Raw genomic sequence first — 18,576 nt, forward strand, 5'->3', positions numbered from 1 at the left:
CCTTGGGAGAGAATGACTTTGCTTTCCACTCAGCCGTTCGGCACGGGAGCTTTCGAAGGTCAGCCGAGGCGTCTTCCCGTCAGCGTCCTCCGTCACGCCTCTCCAGGTACCATACGGACAAGTCACATTTGCATGTTTTGTAGCCACGTGCACAAACGTACATCCTTGGGAGCTAAAGGGTCGCCCCATTGAGGGCACCTTGGTTATAACAGCCTCAAGGTGACATTGGAGAAATTCAAAAAAGCCAGGGAAGCTGCAGGTATCCGTAGTGCAGCCGAGTCCCGTGGGGCCTCCTCAAGTGTCCTGCGTACCGTGAATGGAATGCCACCCCCCGTGACCCCACACTGTAGGTCTGCCAGCAGATTTCAGCCCATCCTGCTGAACTCGCCTTGGGGCGAAGTTGACACCAATAGGCAAATAGGGGTACCCAGGGAGGCTCCACTGGTCAGCAGGGAGTTCGGCCACCACAGTTTCCACCCTCCTCCGCCCCGCTCAGGTTTCCGAAGAAGCTGAAGCAAGCACAATGCCAGGATGAGCGGCAACGACGCACCTGGCTGGCGCAGCAGGCCACTCAGAGTTGCGTCTCACTGAGCTCAGTGCACGGAGCCGGCTTTGCCCTGTCATTTGAATTCCTGCTTCCCTCACCAGTGAGACTGGGTTACACTAAGTCATGCAGCTTTAAAATATTTCCTGAGCAGTGAAAGCAAGTGATTGCCGTGTTATAAAATCACGTCTTTCAGAAGACATTCAAATGTTACTGATACGGATCGCAGCGGAGTAGAAAGTTGCAAGCCAAGATTTTGAGGGAAGGAGGTGGAGGCCCGGAAAACGGCGTGAGACCCTTACTTACAGACAGCAGCCAAAGCCCAGCCGGGAATGGCTTTAGAGGCTACAAATGCACGTCGCTGGGGGGTTTCCTCTGGGCTTTCCTCCCAGGCTGTGGCATCCCCCCTTTCTCTTGACACCCTCACACTGCCTCCCAAGGAAGACGGGCTCTGGAAGGGTCGATTCCTTTGGCACCCGGCAGCAAAACTTGCTCTCCAGAAAACCTAAATGGTCCGTTGCCTTGGGGCCTGGGGTACAGAAGGTGCTCGCCAAGTGCTGGCTGGCTGGCTTGAGGTTCCCTAGGCATGACCCTCTCGTGTTCTTCAAGAGACAGAAAAGAAGAAGTCACACTCCAGCTAGCAATGTGGGGAGGGACGCCGTGAGCTGGCAGCAACACCACTGTGTTTCTCAGCCACAGGGGTCTGTGTTTTAGGAGTCGGGAACTGGATTCAAAGAAGGAAGCAGGAATAATCAAGTACCTGAAGGGTTTCTCCTGAGTTTTGGAGGATGAGGGCTTACACAAGGGACGTGTCATCTTATGGCACATATTCAAAATGGAGACAGTGTCACCCCCAAGGAGGTGAAAAATGGTTCTTTGGGAAGGTGAAAAAATCTTATATTTAATGTATAAAACACATATATATACAATAAATAAACGGATAAAAAGTGTGCCTGTGACATTAAAATTTCATGATTGGGAGAGGAGTTAGGAGGAAAAGGTCTGACGGGTTCATGGGGAAGAAGACGATGACCCAAAACAAGCTGAGAAATATTCATCCGGTAGACGAGGTGATGGGCTGGTGCATGCCTAGCACGTCAATAGAAGTGCCTCAGGTGTCTCTACCTAAGACACATTATTGCTTAGGAAACGTTTGCCAACTCCTACCTCTGTCTGTGTCACCCCCGGCCTGCTGGCCCAGGCTTATACCACATCAGTTTGGACTGAAATCACGAGAAAGGCCAAATGACCCCAGGCCATTGATTTTTTTTTTTATGTGTTTTGCTTTTACCGATTGACTGAGTTCCCTTTCCAGATAAAAACAGCTCACCGTCCCTGAGTGCTAACCATGAACTTTGCCAGCCCCCGTGCTAAATTCTTCATGTGCCTTCTCTCCTGTAACCCCCCTATCCATCTTGGGAGGCAAAGAACTGCTGCCGCCACCGTGGCGTGGGTGAGAAGCCTGGCTCAGAGAGGCTAAGCAGTCGGTGTCAGTCGTTACTGTCTGTGACAGGAGATGGCGGGTTCTAAATCCAGGCTCACTCGCCGGGGACCAGGCAGCACCATTATACTCTCCAGTTCGCCTGCTTTGACCCCAGGTCGCTGCAGCAACCGGATGGCCTGGGAGGCCGGCCACATAATCGAGGTATCTGGGCACCAGGGAGGCAGCCTCACCGAGACGTAAAGTCACCACCTGCAGGAGTGGTTTTGCCAGAGATGGAGGACAGTCCCCTGTCAGGACGCTCTGGGGTCCTCTGCCTTACCCGGGCCCCGCCCGCCAGGCCCAAAACTGCACGGAGCCGGCTCGGATTCCGGAAATGACTCACTGCTCTTCACCGGCCGGTTTTCCCGGGTCTCAGCCGACTCTCCATCAAGAGTTCGCATTTCCACCAACTTTTCATTAAATTAATTATTCAAAACAATTCAGAGTGAGCGTTCTCACAGCCACTGTAACTCTGCCGTGACTATATTAAGGCGTAAATTGAACAGCATGTTTTGCAATAGAGTTAATTTCGTATTCACCAGAGGACTGAGTTATAGTTGCTGTGGGAACCATTTCGAATCTCTTGACTTTGGCGCATTTAAATTTCCAACCTCAGCACTGCACATCGTAGCATATTTCGTACGGACGCTTAATTTGCTTCACGCCATGGCCCGGCTACCCTGAACTTGGGAGACCTGCCCCAGTGCAGCTAAACAGCCTTCTGGTTTACCCAGCCTTCTCTCTTATCCCAGTACCTGTTATACTTTTCAGAGAGCTAGCCAAAAAAACCCAAAACGATTCACATTTTATCTCGAAAGTGTCTGTTTGGGGGAGTTGACTTTCTTGAAGCACAGTCGGTGTGAGAAGCAGCAGGTCTGGGGCAATGTCAAGTTCAGCAGGCAATGCCATTGTGTTTGTGGAAGAGCCAGGATCCTTATCCGAGGGTGTTTTTTGGGTCCATGCTGCATGATTCGGTGCACAGGGGGTAACCTCTGAAAGCTCGGCATCCTTGCCTGTGTCATTAGTCATGCGGGCACGCACGGCCATACATGGAACTTATTGGAGCACTGGAAAAGCTAAACATTTTCCAGAGTTACAGAAAACCCAGTCATCAAGGTGCATGGTGGGGCCCCTCTAGAAGGCACATTCAGCAGAACTGGGGTAGAACCTCGGCTGGATCCTGGTGGTCTGGAATCCGCAAAAGGGCCCCGGTGAAGACAGAGGCTTGTTTGGGAGGAATAGCGGAGGGAGGTGAAACTCAGAGATGGTTGGAGAGATGAGCGTTCCGTCAACAAGGGTTATCGATTTTTGTAGCGTTATTGGAAAAATCAGTCGTGCTTTCTGCCTCCTGGGGATCGCTCCGCTGTGGTTCAGGAGTGCATGCAGGAACTCTGCAGGTTAGCCGCTGAGAAGCGGCCCCCAGTCAGCATTTAATTACCCATTTAGTTAAAACGTGACTTAGCAGAAACGTACTGCTGTTTTGCATGCCGAAAACGTATTTGAAAGGAGTGGTTTTTGTTTCTCTGTAAATGAGAGGATTTCGAAGAGGAGGCTCTCGCCTGGCTACGGGCATGCTCGTTGTGCAAAAGCGAAGAGTAGCACCTGACACAGCGCAGGCCAGAGGGCGGGGACTCTGACCCCTGTTCTGTGCGCTCTCAGAGAACAAGTCTCCTAATTCCTCTACCGTGCCTGCTGGTCGAGACTATTGCTAAATTTGTAGGTAAAGACCCTGTAATGACCAGTGGCCTCCCCCCAGTCCTCGATCAGCTAAAAACTTCTTAAGAAAAGGACTAGAACTCTACATGCAAATAGAGTTTCCAAGGGCAGGGTAAGTTCTTGATGACTCAGGGTGACCTGGGTCACAAGGTCAGGAAAGGGTGAACGATTGAAGGAGCTGGATTCCTGCGTAAGGGCAGGAGTGGGAGAGGTAGCGCCAGCCAGAGGAAAGAAAAGAGGGTGAAGAAGCAGAGGACAGATTGAAATGTTTGTGTTGTTTTTGTACCAGGCAGAAAGTGACATAAAACATGATTTAAAAAATAGTCACTGTATGAGGTTATTGAACACATAGTGTTTTGAGACCAAATCTTCAGAGACCTGCCCTGGCTGGTGTGGTCCAGTGGATTGGGTGCTGTCCTGCAAGCTGAAAATTCACCGGTTCAATTCCCAGTCAGGGCACATGCCTGGATTATGGGCCAGGTCCTCATGTGGGGGCATGTGACAGGCAACCAATTGATGTTTCTCTTCTTCTCCCTCTCTTCCTCTCTCTCTAAAAATTAATAAGTAAGATCTTTTTTTAAAAAAAACCTTCAGAGAATTTGGAGAGATTGGTTGGTAAGGAAGGTTTGATAGATTAGTAAAGATAGATAGATAGATAGATAATGAGTAGATGATAGATACAGGAAAGATGGACGGCTGCATGGCTGGCTGCATGGCTGCCTGGCTGGCTGGATGGATGGATGGAGATTTCTGTTTAAGTGTGAGTGCCACAATTCAGATGGGTCAAGCTGACCAATAGGAATAACTAGAACACAAGGGGACTAAAATCCAGGTGTCATAGCCTGGGAGGGAGTCCGGGGTGGTTCCAGAGGCCCTGTTGCCAAGAACAGGGTAAAGCTGGTGGGATGAACGCAGCTGGGTGGTCCGAAGTCGTGGCATTAAGAACGTCAGGAAGTCTGCTTGCTAGAGTGGTTGCGTCTTCCTGGACAGGGCCTGGGTGACCGGTAGTTCCCTGCTCTCCCCCACCCATGCCACCCTTCCCCCTCGCCCCCAAATGCTGTTTTCAATAGTAAGGCGACTCCGAGACGAGGGCGGAATCACCCCAAAACCCACTCTCCTCTCAACCTCATTTGTTTGCTGCTTCCCAGCTAAGGTGTTTAATTTGTTTGCATCCCCCAGAGTGCTATTTTAGGGACGGAGTGTGACATCCTCTGCTCTTGTGTCCCTGAAGTCTTTCTTTTGGAGGGACATGTAGGGAACCCTACACACACATACAGTCAGCTGGGCCACGCAGAGCCAGGGGAGCAGTGTGTGCCAGACAATGCCGAAACCACCACCACGGCTCACCAAGACCGTCCCTCGGGCTTCCTCCTCGCCAACCTCCCCGTCTGTTCCCCCAGCACGAAGGCACCCTTCAAAATCCAAGTCAGAGCAGGCCCCTCCTCTGCCGAAACCACCCTGGTGGTCTCATTTCGTTCAGGACAAAGCCCGTACCCTTCCAGTGGACCACGAGGTCTGGCCCTCCCGCATCACCCTGTGCTCATGTTCTCCCTGCGCCCACGGCTTCAGCCACACCAGCCACCTTGCCCTCCCTCCTCCACCCCAAGAGCGCTTTGCCCCGGGGCCTTTGTACCTACGGTGCCCTCTGCTTGGACCCCTGTCCCCCGGATATGGGCATGACTCGCTTCCTCCCCTCCTTTGGGTTTTCGCTCAAAGGCCACTTTGTCAGCGAGGACTTCCCTCAGCACCCCATGTACAGCAGCACCCCACCACCATCACCCCATCACAACCCCCCTCCCCGTTTCTTTTCCCTAGAGCAACATTGCCACCTGACGTACTATATTAATTTCCTTTTCCTATTGTGGCTCTCCCCCAATAGAATGGAAGACCTTTGAGAATAAGACTGTCTCTTCTGGTTAGCACTGCACGCCCTGTGTCTAGAAAGCACCTAGCATTTGGCTGATACTCGGCAAATATTTCCTGAATGAATGAATGAAATGAACGCATGGTCCTCCCCCAGCATTGGGCATGTAATCACACAGTCAGTTTCCGCCACTGGATTAGTAGTTCTCCCTTAGCAGTCCTTTTGCCCTTGATTCCCACGCAATAGGCTCATCGAAGACAGGGGACCGCTCTTGACTGGGGACCCCCAAACCACTCAGGTTTGTGGAGGTGGCTTCCCCTGGCAGGGTCAACACGGGGCCCTGTCTGGTTCTCAGCTTCAGAAACTCCAGCTTGGTTGTGGGAACAGTGTGGGTCAAGTTCTGGTTCCTCCCATGACCCCAAATTCACCCATTCGTTAATCCCCGGTGAAGGAAACCCACATCCCCTTCTCGGTGTAGTCTCTCCCCGAGGGGAACTTGGTGTGGGACGTGAGGCTAACATCAGCAGACTGCTGGGGGCGCAAGGAATCAAAGTGAGGAGGAGGACGTTCTGCGGCCGCCCCTCCCCGTGGAATCCTACCCGGCCGGAGGGGGGCAGAGTGCGTGGGCTCAGAGTCGGCCTCTGGCCTCGGTGCAAACCCTCGGGCTGCCATTGTCAGTGATTATGCCCCTGGGCAAGTTCATTAACCTCTCTGAGCTTCAGAGAATTCCTACTTCCTGTGGTCCTCGAAAGGGCTCAGTGATGAAATAACAAGGATGTGAAGTGCCAAGCCCCTGGCACCCACTCGTCAGAGGCAGGTGGGGTTCCTTTTCCTCCAGCAGCAGAACCCACTCGCTTCGGGACTGACCTTGACCTGCTCTTGCTCTGCGGGCCCCTTTTCCACACTCCAGGCAGATGGCTGCTGTCTGTTAACAGGCTTCTCTGAGCCTGGTGGGGGTTTCTAGACCCCGGAATCCCTCACAGTGTCACCCACGTACCTCCTGTATTTTAAGGGAAATTCTCTAGGGAACGGGTCACCTCCGCCATGTGCTGATCTCACTCATGTGACTCTCAGGAAATTACCTCATTGTTCTCCTTTCCACTTCGGTCTTCGGAGGGCACCTTCCTGGGGCCCTTACTAAACGGGCTACACCGGCCCTGGTTTAAATAATAGCACAGAGTCACCCCTTACGGCCAGTACACGTGCAAACCAGAGGCTCCTGCAAGCCACACAGGCCCCCTGCTACCATCTCAGGTGACTTTTAACAACAGCAGCTGTCCATTCTGGAACGTTTACTATGGGCATTTACATGTATTCTATACAGCACGGGTAGTATGTGCGTTATTTACGTGTATTTACACTCATGGCTCAGCATGCAGTAGGTGCTCTCTCTTTGAAACCCCAACAACCAGGCACTTTGATTGCCTTGGTTTTACAGAGGAAGAAACGAAGGCATCAGCAATCATAAACAAAATAATTTTTTGCCGAAGATCATGCAGCCAAGGGCAGCACCAAGATGCAAACCCGGGCAGCTCCCCAAATACTGCCGTGTGGTTATGGAGCTGACCTGGCGCTGTGGCCTGCCGAGGCCGCTGAATCGGTTGGAGGGGCCCACACACTGAACACAGCACCCAGTGGGAAGGTGTGCGCCCTCTCCCTTTTCCTTGGGCTCAGCATTTGCCTTGATCCCCACCATCCCCCGCTGTGGTCACCAACGAAAAAGGCCCAGCCCTCACTCGTGGCCTCAGTGGTGACATTACCCCAGGTTGCCTGGGACTCGGGGGCCTCCCGGGACTCAGGACTTTCAGTGCGAGGCAGACGAGTCCAGTGAGTCACCCTGGTGGAAAGCAGAGACGGTGGAGCCCACCCACCTGGTGTCAAATCCCGTCTCGGCCACTAACCGGGTCTCCAACGTTGGCCGAGTTACTTCACGTCCCTGTGCCTCCATGTCCCCGCCTGTGGGATGAGAACCAGCCCGGTAACCTCGTGACAGAGTGGCGGCGGGGATTAAGTGAGCTAATGCAGGAAGGGCCGTCACAGAGCGGCAGGCCCAGAGAGACGTCTGCAGGAGGCTTTGCTCTTATTGTTGTCATTAGAGTAAAAGCTTCCTAAAATCCGTAATTACGGGCCTGGGGCAGAGTCTTTGCCCTTTTTTTTTGAAACAGCTACAAGAAACAAACATGTTAGTGGTTTCCTTACATTTCCTAAAGTTGTGCTTCAAAGAGCAACAACAAAAAATATATGGCAATTTATCGTGGGCCTGATTTCACGCGAGGCACGAGAGAGCCGGGAGCCCCGCGGTAAGCAACCAGTCCGTGCCCGCGGGCCTCCTAGGTATTATTTGTGTCCTTATGACCCTCCCGTGGCTATGCGGATGCTCAGTGGGTGTAGGAACTGGGTGGCTGAGAATAACAAATGAGAAAGCGAAGGCGTGCCTTTGTCCCTATTTCCATACCCGATAGGTTCCACATCATTATTTGATGGACAGCTGTGGGAACAGCAGCACCAGGTACAACTCAATTTTTCTCTGAAAACCAAATTAAACCATTGGGCTTCCTTGTTATCGTCCCCCGTGTCCCCCGTGCCTTTGTGCGACACTCGTCACCCTCTCATACCACCAGCGCGCCGCTCGCCTGTCCTGCTGGGCCCTCTGTTCTGTCTCTTCCAGCCAGAAGGTGTCGGCCCCTTACGAGCAGAGAGGCAGAGACGGGCTCTAGCTCTCGTTCGCAGTGCTGTCCTCGGCTGGGTTTTGCACTCTGTGCTAAAGGAACCAGCTGTTCCTTTGCTTGGGGACAGACACGTCATCCAGGCAGAGAGGTGGGGTGTGGCCAGTGGGAAACTTTTTCATTCCCCTGGCTGCCAAGGCAAGAGCACAGGGAAGCAGCAGAAACACCACGGGGTTTATTTATATGTCCATTCAACAAACGTCTCTAACGCCAGGCCCAGGGTGGGTACTGGGAACGCAGCTGTAGACGGCAGAGCCGGAGTCTCGGCCCACGGGGCGCTGAGTGGACACTGAACCGCTGGTTCTCAACCTCAGTGTTACATAGGGATCCCCTGGGGAGCTCAAAAACTAAATATGATGCATGGGTCTCATCCTCGGAGATTTCAGCTTAATTAGGTGCAGCCTAGCACCGGGACTGTCCACGGCTCCCGGGCGAGTCTAACAGGCAGCCACGCTGAGACCTGCGGCTTTAGACAAAGCAGGAGCCAGAATGTTGGGGAGCGCTGCGGCAGGTGGGGGGTGCCGTGGAATAATCACATCGTGGGGCAGGGAGTTCCAGCAGGCAGTCAAGGGAGCCTTCCCAGAGCAGAGGCTGGCTGACTGAGCCCAGGATGCCTGGCTTCAGCCCAGGAGAGTACGGGCAGCGGAGTTCAGGAAGAGGGCTCTGTAAAGAGAAGACGGTCCCGGCTGTGTTCTCGAACACGGCGGGCAGGGAGGCCACAGGGCAGGGAGTGGAGCCTAGAAGTGACAGGAAGTAAGAAGGGGAGAACTGGACGGTGCCGGCTGATGCGGGGACTTTTGAGGCTGTTCTCAAAATTGAGGACTTAATCCTGAAGTCGTGGCTCTCACAGGGAGCCCACATCCGATTTCCTCCCCAGCCGTGGCTTGTTAAAATGCAGACCTCTAGGTGCCATCCCTGGGGGTGCCGATTCAGTGCCTCCGAGATGGAGCCCAAGAATGTGCATTTGTGACAAGTTCCCACTTTGAGAGGCGCTGCTCTGATCTAAAGACATGGTGGGGCCCTGGCTGTCATAGCTCAGTGGATTGAGCTCAGGCAGCAAACCAAAGTGTCGCAGGTTCGATTCCCAGTCAGGGTACATGCCTGGGTTGCAGGCCACGGCCCCCAGCAACTGCACATTGATGTTTCTCTCTCTCTCTCTTTCTCCCTCCTTTCCCTCTCTAAAAATAGATAAAGACATGGTGGGGAGCCCTGACCAGCGTGGCTCAGTGGGTTGGGTGCTGTCCTGCAAAGCAAAAGGTCACCGGTTCTATTCCCAGTCAGGGTCCATGCAAGAGGCAACCGATCAATGTTTCTCTCTCACATTAGATGTTTATCTTCCTCTCTTTCTCTCTCCCTTCCCTTTTCTCTAAGAATAAATAAAAACCTTTTTATAAAAAAAAATAAGTAAATAAATAATGAAGAAGAAGGAGGAACCCCTGGTGTGTTCTCAGCAGGGGTCAGCGCAGGCTGCAGGGTGTGTGTGCTTCAGCCGAGCGGTGGTATTCTCTCCTCACTAGCCCGCTGTGTGGAACAGAGAGGGGATGTTCTGGGGGTTGGGGGGAAGCTGGCTCCCCTGACAGAAAGCCCAGGCTCAGGGTGGACCCCAGTGCTGCGGGCGGTCATGGCTCAGCCCAAGTTCTCGGAGAAACTGACAGGGGCTTTCCCTCCCGGACGAGCTAGTCCCTGTTACTACTGCCTAGAACTCTCAGCTCCCTTCCCCATGATCTTCTGCTTAAAAAAAAAAAAAAAAACAAGTATTAATAAGAGCTTGACGCATCCAAAGAGTAAAATATAAGGCATGTCTTTCTTTCCCCTTCTTCCTCAAATGTGGAAGGATTGCTTTTATTACTCTTTTTAAGTTCATTTTTTTCTGAGGCCAGGCTAAGCCAGCCGCTTTCCTTCTCCCAGGCAGACAGAAATGACGCTGATCCGTGAGAATCCAGGTGCGTGCAGAAAACGTGCAGAGTGGGCAGCGGGGTCCAAATGCATACCACCTGCAGAGGCTCTGCCGTCTCCCCGGCTGCTGGGGTGGCGGGGCGCGGTTTCTGCTTGCGGGGCGGAAGGCCAAGCAGTAGACCATGGCTCGCTGGCCTTCCCAGCCCTCCTGCCCCAGCATCCCTCGTACCTGCTTCTGTGCAAACCCTGAAAGACCTCAGATGCTGTTGGGACAAACAGGTGCATTTGCCTCTGGAATTTCGGTGTCTTTTCTACCCAAGCGGGGACAGCTGTTCAAGCTCAGGTTCACAGCTGAGTGTCCATGCGAACGCGTGCCTGGGCACAGAGGCCCTGCGCCGGTCAGCAAGACAGGTCCCCCCTGCCATTTTCCAGGGGCCGGTATGCCTCTTCGGCAGCCAGTCCTCTAAAATTAGCTGGAGTTTTCCCCAGAGTGTCTCGAAGCACCAGATTAATTTTCTGAGCACTTGCCACTGCTGCTTAGTATAAATGGCCACTGAAGCCCCGATGATCCCTGGTCCCCAACACCTCAGCTGTTGTCAGCTCTAAAGAGCCCCAAGTGCAGAGGCAGATTCTGTGGCGTATTTCTAACGTGCAGCTGCTCCCCCACGCCAGTATCGCGCAGCTCTCAGAAAACAGCTGGGGGAGAGGGAGTTCCCCAATTAAGTTAACGTGCAAAAGTACAGTTCAGCCCAAGAGGAAAAAAAAAAGGCCACTACTTATCCTGCCTCGGGAGTGGGAGTGGGGAGTTCCCAGGATGTGATGCAATCGCCCACTGGGGACGCCCAAGAAACCTGCAGGTTTTTTTAAAACTTGGAATAGGATAGACTCTTGTTCTTTTCCTGGTCTGGAGGTATGGCAAAGAGAAATGGCCTGCATTCCAACTATGCACGGAAGGAAAAGCCTACCGCAAATCACAGCATTCGTAATAGCCACAATCCTACTATCTGTTGAGCATTTGCAATGTCCCAAGCTCCGTGCTAAAGTCTCTGCCTTTGTCGTTTCACTGAACCCTTCTGGCATCTGATGAAGTATATCATCGTCCCTGTTCAATTATTTACTCGACACACATCTACTGCCTGTTATGTGACAACTGTTTTTCGAGACACTGAGGATGTCTCAGAGAACAAAAGGAACAAAAACCCCAGCCTTCATGCTGTTCCGTTGGGAGGGACAATAAATACGATGAATGGGCAAGATGTATAATTTTACAAGCAGGAGTAAGGGATGAGTTGACCAGCTCAAGACCACACGGAAAGCAAGGAACAGACCTAGGTTCTAATCCCAGAACTCTCTGACTCCACACAGAGTTAAAGTTTTCCCTCGATCTAGGAAAAACCCTCCTCGGGGGGTTAATCCAGGACGCAGTGGCCGTCCCCAGGGTCTGTGGAACACCAAGCAGGAGCAGCTTGCTCCTCCAGCTTTCCTGGTCGCCCGTCTTCATTTACAAACACCGCCTGTTCTGTGTGTGCACTCGCTTCTCCGTCTGGGTAGGCTGCGGCCTCTCCGCTTTCCTGAGGTGTGCTTGATGTCGAACGTGCGAACGTTGCTCCTCTTTCCCTACCCTTCGTACAGCATTAACCACTTATTTCTACCTCTAGATTGCGGCACATGGCGGAACATTTCTTGGTGCTTTTTTAGAAAAGCCTTTTATGGTAATTATAGCTCTCTTCAAGTGCATTTGTGCCCCCCTTTTTTCTGCACTGTAGACATTATTTTGCTCACACCTCATTTTTGTTAGGGCAGAAGCCTGCCTACCTAGTAGCTGTGCATCAGTGGAGTGAGTGGGGGTGGGGGCAGGTAAAGTTTGAGATTTTATATGGAGGAAAGTCTTGGAGACTATTCCATTCCCACTGTGCCAAAGCCATCGAAGATGCCGATTTCAGTCAGAAGTCATTCATTCATTCATCCATCCCCCCGACTAGTCATTGAGTACCGGCGATCCAGGAGTGCACCAGACGGACCTGGTCCCTGCCCCAACAGAGCGGCATCGTGACAGGAGTGCCCGGGGCAGCTGTTTGGTAGTACCCTGCACAGTTCTGGGGGCTCCGCTCCCATGGTCATTAATGATGACATGAACATTTATTACAACACTTTTCCAGTGGATAAAACAGTCAAATGTCTTAAGGAAGGGCCATGACATGGGCTAGCAAGTACCATATTTTGCCATGTGTAACGCACACATTTTTGCCCAGATTTTTGAGGGGAAAAATAAGGATGCACATTATATGTGGGTATAATGATTATATACCATGGGTATAATAATCCCGTGTATAATGTGCACAAAATGTGGGTGTTCGCTATACACAGAAAAATACAGGGTATCAAGGAGGTGTCCGACCACTGCGATACAGTGCCGTAGATAGGATGACGAAGGACAGGATAAGGTGCTATGACAGGTGTGACTAACCCGGATTTGAGAGCTTTGGAAAGGCTCCCCGAGGTGAATTCTGAGTGGGAGCCTGAGGATGGACTGAAGTCAGGCAGACGAGGAAGGGGAAGGAGAGGCCCAGTGGCTTCCATTGGACCGAAGCCGAAACCGATGCTGAGATAGGCTGACCTGGTGAGAACCGGGTCGTGTCAGATCTGTAAAGCAGGTGGGGGACCTCAGATGTCAGCCTGGGGCAGCAGAAAGCTGTACAATGTTTTCAGCAGTGTCAAGAATCGAGAGAAATGGGTCATGGTGCCAGGCTGGAGGCAGGGAGACCAGACCAGGTCGGAGGCTTGGCCAGAGTCCAGGGCGATAATGAGGATGGCTTGGGTCAACATGGTAGCACCAGGGGTGGGGGTGGCGGGCAGGTTCCAGAGACTTTCAGGAAGGGCAGCTAGGACTTCTCATCGCTAAGAAGAAAGTGATGCAGGACTTGGTTGTTGACTGGAGGCACGAGATGAGAGGGCTGGTAGGTGGGGGGACGGTACTCGAGAATGACTCTGAGGTTTCAGCCTGGGCAGGGGGATCCCTGGAGGAGCCGTTCACTGGTCGAGGGATCCGAGTGTGGGGAGAAGGAAGGCAAAGAGGTTCAATTCTGTTGAGTTTGAGGTGCTTACGAGTGAACAGACGGAGATGTTGAGACGCAACTTGGAGCCCAGATTCAGGAATCATCTGAATACAAGGGTGTGTTTGGACTTGTTGGGTGTTTTTGATCCCAAATTTCTGCAGCGACTCCAGTTTTTGTTCATGCAAACAGCCCGCCTACCTGGTGACTGTGCCGATGGATTTTCTTTCCCGGTGGCTGGAATTTTGTGTGTAGAAAGGGTTGGCAATGGCTCCATTTCCACTCTGCCAAAGTCGTTGGAAGCATAGCAGACCAAGTTCAAGGTACCACCTACGCACCTGAAAGTTCTTTCTGGGAATTTCTCTCTCTCTGACTTTGAGAAGGAGGCCACGTGATGGTCTCAGGGCTCTCGGGAGAGTCGGCCGATAGGGACCAGGCTGGAATCATCGAGCACTGCCGTTAGCTTTCCACTCCTCAGGCACCTGCTAAGTGTTCAACGTGACGCCGGACCCTGGGACGCCAGGCCCTGGATCCAGCAGCGAACGAGGAAGCCTCGGGCCTCCTGGAGCTCTAGGTCTGGGCCAAGGCTTCCCAGCCTCCGCAATAGTGACCCCCGGGGACTGCATCACTCTTTGTTAGGGAAGGTTCCCTGTGCACTGTAGGATGCTGACCATCCGCATCATCCCCAAATGGTGACAGTCAAAAACACCCCCGGACATTGCCAAATGCCCTCTAGAGAGAACGATGCAGGGCGGGGGCATTTCTCAGTTGAGTATGACTGGTCTGGGGTCATGGTAGGATGAACACGAGCCCCAAGGACGACCCCATAAACCCAATCCAACTCCAATTACAGGATCCTCTCCAGAGAAAAGCCGCCATCTGATACCCGTTTGCCCTCCAGACTAATTACTCCCTTCGTTTTGTTTTTCCTGAAGCAGAAGCTGGCTTTGCACTTTAAAAACACAACGCATCACCTCCTTCTCAGAAGGCCACCAGCAGAATGCACTTGTGCTGGGGGTAGCTTGGGGTTGCCTAGCAACGCCAGGCACCTTACCAAGGCTGCTTTCTTCCTCTTCAAGCTAAAAGCAAAGTCCTGTCCATTAATTCCCAGCTGCCCTGAAACTTCTCAGAGATTTGCCAGCTTCCTACTGTTCGTGTTTTCATCTCCCTCATATGATGTGGAGAAAACCCGCTACTGTGGTCTGTTTATCCCACTTCGGTTGGCCGGAAAGGAAAAAAATCAAGAGGGGGGGGGGGGAGCCTCATTCAATCTAGGAGCCTCCATACTTTGAGTGCATATCTCTGACTGGCATGCTAGTCTAGTGTTCTTCGCAGATTTAAATTTTGTGTAGTGGACGTGGGTTTCACACACAATAAGGCTTCTCTTGAGACTTTGGGCATGAGACCTCGAAGCAGCTAAATAACAAAGCATATACAATAGATGGCACGCTGGGCAAATGTGGGTAGGTCTGTCATTTAGTGTGTTCTCGCTGATCCATCCCCAGAATTTGACAGTAGAAATTGTAAAGCTGGAGGTGGCTGGAGGTTGGGAATATTCTCTTTCCCTTGAGAGGCTGCGAAATGTCCCTCAGGCTTTTCCTACCGAGTTCCATTTTGCTCCCGCATGAGCACTGTCTGTCATTTCTCTGAGACTGGGGGTGGCTTCCCCTCCCAGCACAGTCACAGTATGAACAGAAGTGTGTCACTGGTTTTCCAGGCAGGGCCACTGTTACCTCCGCGGCATGGAAAGAAATAGCAGTGTGACTCTGGGCTTTGGGAGGGTCGTACAAACCCAGGGGCTTCATCTGCATCCTGGGTTTCACACGGCGGGGGGCGCAAAAGACAAGGTTGCCTGCGACCTTGCTTCTCTCTCGGAGACTTCCCCAGGCAGGTCTTCTCTCTGTCGCTTGCTCTGCTCCCTCCAGTCCTGACCCCCGGCTCTGCTGGGAAAGGATGGGAAGGAAGAAGCATGGAGGAGTGAAACCTCTTAGAGAAGTAAATTTCAACTGAATTTCAGACCCCCCAGACCTTGCTGCTCAGGAGGAGGCCTTTAAATTCCCACGGCGGCCCCATGCACACTTCGGTTCACTGCCATTTTCATGTAGGGTGCTTGGGGGGGTGGGGGGGAGAGAGAGAACAACCTCTGGAATGCTTCCGGTTCCAAAGATTTGGGCCAGAAACGCTTTAAATCAACTACCCGCATCATTACAGAGCTCCTGCCCGCTCTGCCATGGCCCGCTGCACCCTGGACTTTGTGGTTTTAGAAGAGAGAGAGAGGGAGGTAGAGATGGCAGCAGGCATAGAGCTGGAATTGGAAAGACAGAGACAGATATTCAGGAACGTTACTTTCTGGGGACAATGAAATTAATGGCCATTTGGGGTATATAAATGAAATAAGAAAACACACCTGCCTTGCATGACCCTGTAAATCTACTACAAGTCATTGCATTGTACACTTGAAGCAGGTACATTTTATGGTATGGAAATTATGCCTCAATAAAGTTGCTAAAAGAAAAAAAAATTGTTTTAAACATATCTAGGAATCTTGCCAGCAAGTATATTTTTGCAAGTGTGGCCACATCCTACCAGTTCTGTGTGTCTCTCTGCATCTTACAAAGGGCTGCACAGGCTCTGCGAGGGGCCCTTCCCTTCTCCTTCTTCCCTCCCTCAGGCTCTGTCTCAGGAGGCTCAGGTCGGGAGAGCGGTGCGGCACTTGTTTTGGGTGCTGGGGCGATTAGGGAATTGTGTAGGCCAGGCGATGTTCAACCAGTGCGTCAGAAGAATTTTTAAAACACGCAACACCTGATACTTAGCCAGGGGCACTGACCGCTTTTTCCCTTAGATTGTCAAACTCCAAAAATGACAACAGCCAACATAACGATCGCTGTCCAGTGCAAATGAATCAAAATTATACCTATTTTTTTGTCAGATCAGCAAAATACATATTTTGGGGTATGCCACAGAATTGTAGTAATTGGTTTGTGTGTGCCGTGAGATGAAAAAGGTTGTCAGTGGCTGGGGAAGGCTGCTGATTCCACACATTCCCCCCAAAAAAGAAAACCACCAAGTAAGAATGACTCGAACCCACTACCTTCCCTCCGTCTCTTCCCGCCTCCTGGTGCTCAGCCCCTCCCCCTCCACAGCCCTCAGACCCTGCAGTAGGTTTAAATCATGCCATGAATAGGTTCAGTGATAAGCAGCCAACAGTTTAAAGTGCCCCTTGAAACTAAATATTCCCGAAGTATGAGAACAGCCCAGCAGAAGCACCCAATTCTTGGCCGTGGGAAACCCGTGATAAGCATATATAAATTTATCTTTAACATTCTGAAAGATGGAGGGTGCTTTGGTGCCTTCCTGGACTGGTAGGGAGTGTTCTCCCTTCTGCAGAAGACACTTCTAAAGGGAAAAAAATGAAATAGATATATATTTTCTGAGGTAGCATCAATCCTGAGCCAGTGGCTAGAAATAACAGCCTCGCTAGTCCTGTTGCAAGCTCAGAGCTAGTGTAGTTTTCTGGAATGCTCCCCCAGGTTGGGAAGGTTGCCTCAGACCCCGAACACGCAGGTCAGTGCCACTGGGGAGCCCCTGCATCTGGGACCCCGCTTTGTCTTGCAAGTGCATGCTTTGCCTGTTCCCCCGACTCTCCAAGGCAGGCACAGGCCCCACTCCGAGGCCGGCCCAGCGGCTGCCTGTGCCCTCGCTCCCCCGCGCATGGCTCCCCGCCGCCCCAGTGCAGCCTCGAGTCCCCCCTTCTCATCCTCTCCATTTCTCCAACCAGATGGCTGCCCCGATCTGTGCAACGGCAACGGGAGATGCACACTGGGTCAGAACAGCTGGCAGTGTGTCTGCCAGACCGGCTGGAGAGGGCCCGGATGCAACGTTGCCATGGAAACCTCCTGTGCTGACAACAAGGATAATGAGGGAGGTGAGCAAGCGTCTTCTCATTCCCAGCCCCTCAAGAACACAGCATTGCATACAGGCGGTCGTCATGAGTCATTTTTCCTGAAAGATCTCCCCTGTCCTACTGTCAAACGTTGTCGTAACATTTCCTCTGAGGCAAATGCAGCGTCCTCGGGCCAGCGGGGGCGCCTGGAGACGTGGGCTGGAGGCACGGGGGGTTGGAGTCTCAAGTGCATGGTGCACAGAAGGGTGCCTGGGCCCTGGCTCTGCCTTTGGGTGGTCGTTCCTGCCAGTAACAATGCGTGCCTCCCGCTGTGCTGTTATGTCACTGGGCAACGCGTCCCTTTAGACAGTCCTTGGGGGCGTTACTTTATGGATGAGGAAACAGAGGTCTAGAGAGCGGTCAAGCATCTTTTTGAAGATAACTCAGTCACCAGTGGTAACATCGGGACCAGACCCAGTTCTGAGTCCAGAGCCGGTGTTCTGACCAGCGGTGGCAAACCACAGTCTGTGGGCCAGATGCGGCCCACCGCCTGCTTTTGTTTGGGCCTGTGAGCTGAAAAGGTCTTTTATATGTTCAATGATTGGCATGGGGGCGTCTAAGGAAGAAAAGAATTTCATGATACTTGAACGCTGTGTGGCTGCTTTCGCCCTGGAAGGCAGCGTTTGGTAGCTGGACTGAGACCACATGGCTGACAAAGCCTGAGGTACTTTTCTCTCTGACCGTTCCCAGGGAAGGTTTGCCCACCCCTGTTTGATTTAACCCCCGGGCTGGGTTTTCCCCGTATTCCCTGATGGAGTGCCAAAATCCTGGAAGTAAAGGGGATTGTGGTAGCACTCGGGGCAGCCTGATTTCCTAAGAATTCCATGCCATGTTCCCCGAAACGTTAGTACAGGGGTGGGGTCCACCCCCACCCCGAATTGTTCCAGCGTGTAAGAGGACCCACACGTGGATCATGTGATTTCACAGAAGTGTGTCTACTCCTGCTCCGTGCTGACCACTGCGTGCGCACTGGGGGTGTCAGCCCCTGCCCGCAGGGCCCCGGGGGTCAGCCTCAGTGGCGTCCAGAGCGAGGCCCAGCCCATCCGCATGATGGCTCAAAGTGTGAGGCTCTATCTTTCCATTTCCTCATCTTCCCATGGTCTGTTATTGCCGTCGTACACGTGTGTGACTTGTAAGCAAACGAATGCACACACACGGATAGGGGTGCACCAGTCAGAAAAGATTTAGGGCCCTGATGTAGCTCACAGAGCTCCCATTCATTCATTTCCCTTCCCGCACCAGAGCCAACACGGAGGGCACTTAAATTCGTCCTTTTTTTCAAGGGTGAGCGTCAGAATCGCGCTCCCCTTCCTGGGAAGGCTCGCTGTGCGCGCGCCGGTCCCTGGCGATT

The 18,576-nt window shown here is 52.5% G+C and overlaps 1 protein-coding gene across 4 annotated transcripts in view; it reads left to right on the forward strand.

Annotated features, from left to right (window-relative positions):
- TENM2 (teneurin transmembrane protein 2) overlaps positions 1-18,576 on the forward strand; it is a 1,103,034-nt gene that overhangs the window by 998,385 nt on the left and 86,073 nt on the right. For all 4 annotated transcript variants that reach the window (XM_028528771.2, XM_036014378.1, XM_036014380.1 and 1 more), the window contains one exon: positions 17,061-17,207. In XM_028528771.2, the coding sequence (XP_028384572.1) occupies positions 17,061-17,207 (147 nt within the window). The remainder of the gene's footprint in view (positions 1-17,060; positions 17,208-18,576) is intronic.

The sequence above is a fragment of the Phyllostomus discolor genome, chromosome 13 (assembly GCF_004126475.2).
Source record: "Phyllostomus discolor isolate MPI-MPIP mPhyDis1 chromosome 13, mPhyDis1.pri.v3, whole genome shotgun sequence".
Taxonomy (NCBI): Eukaryota; Metazoa; Chordata; class Mammalia; order Chiroptera; family Phyllostomidae; genus Phyllostomus; species Phyllostomus discolor.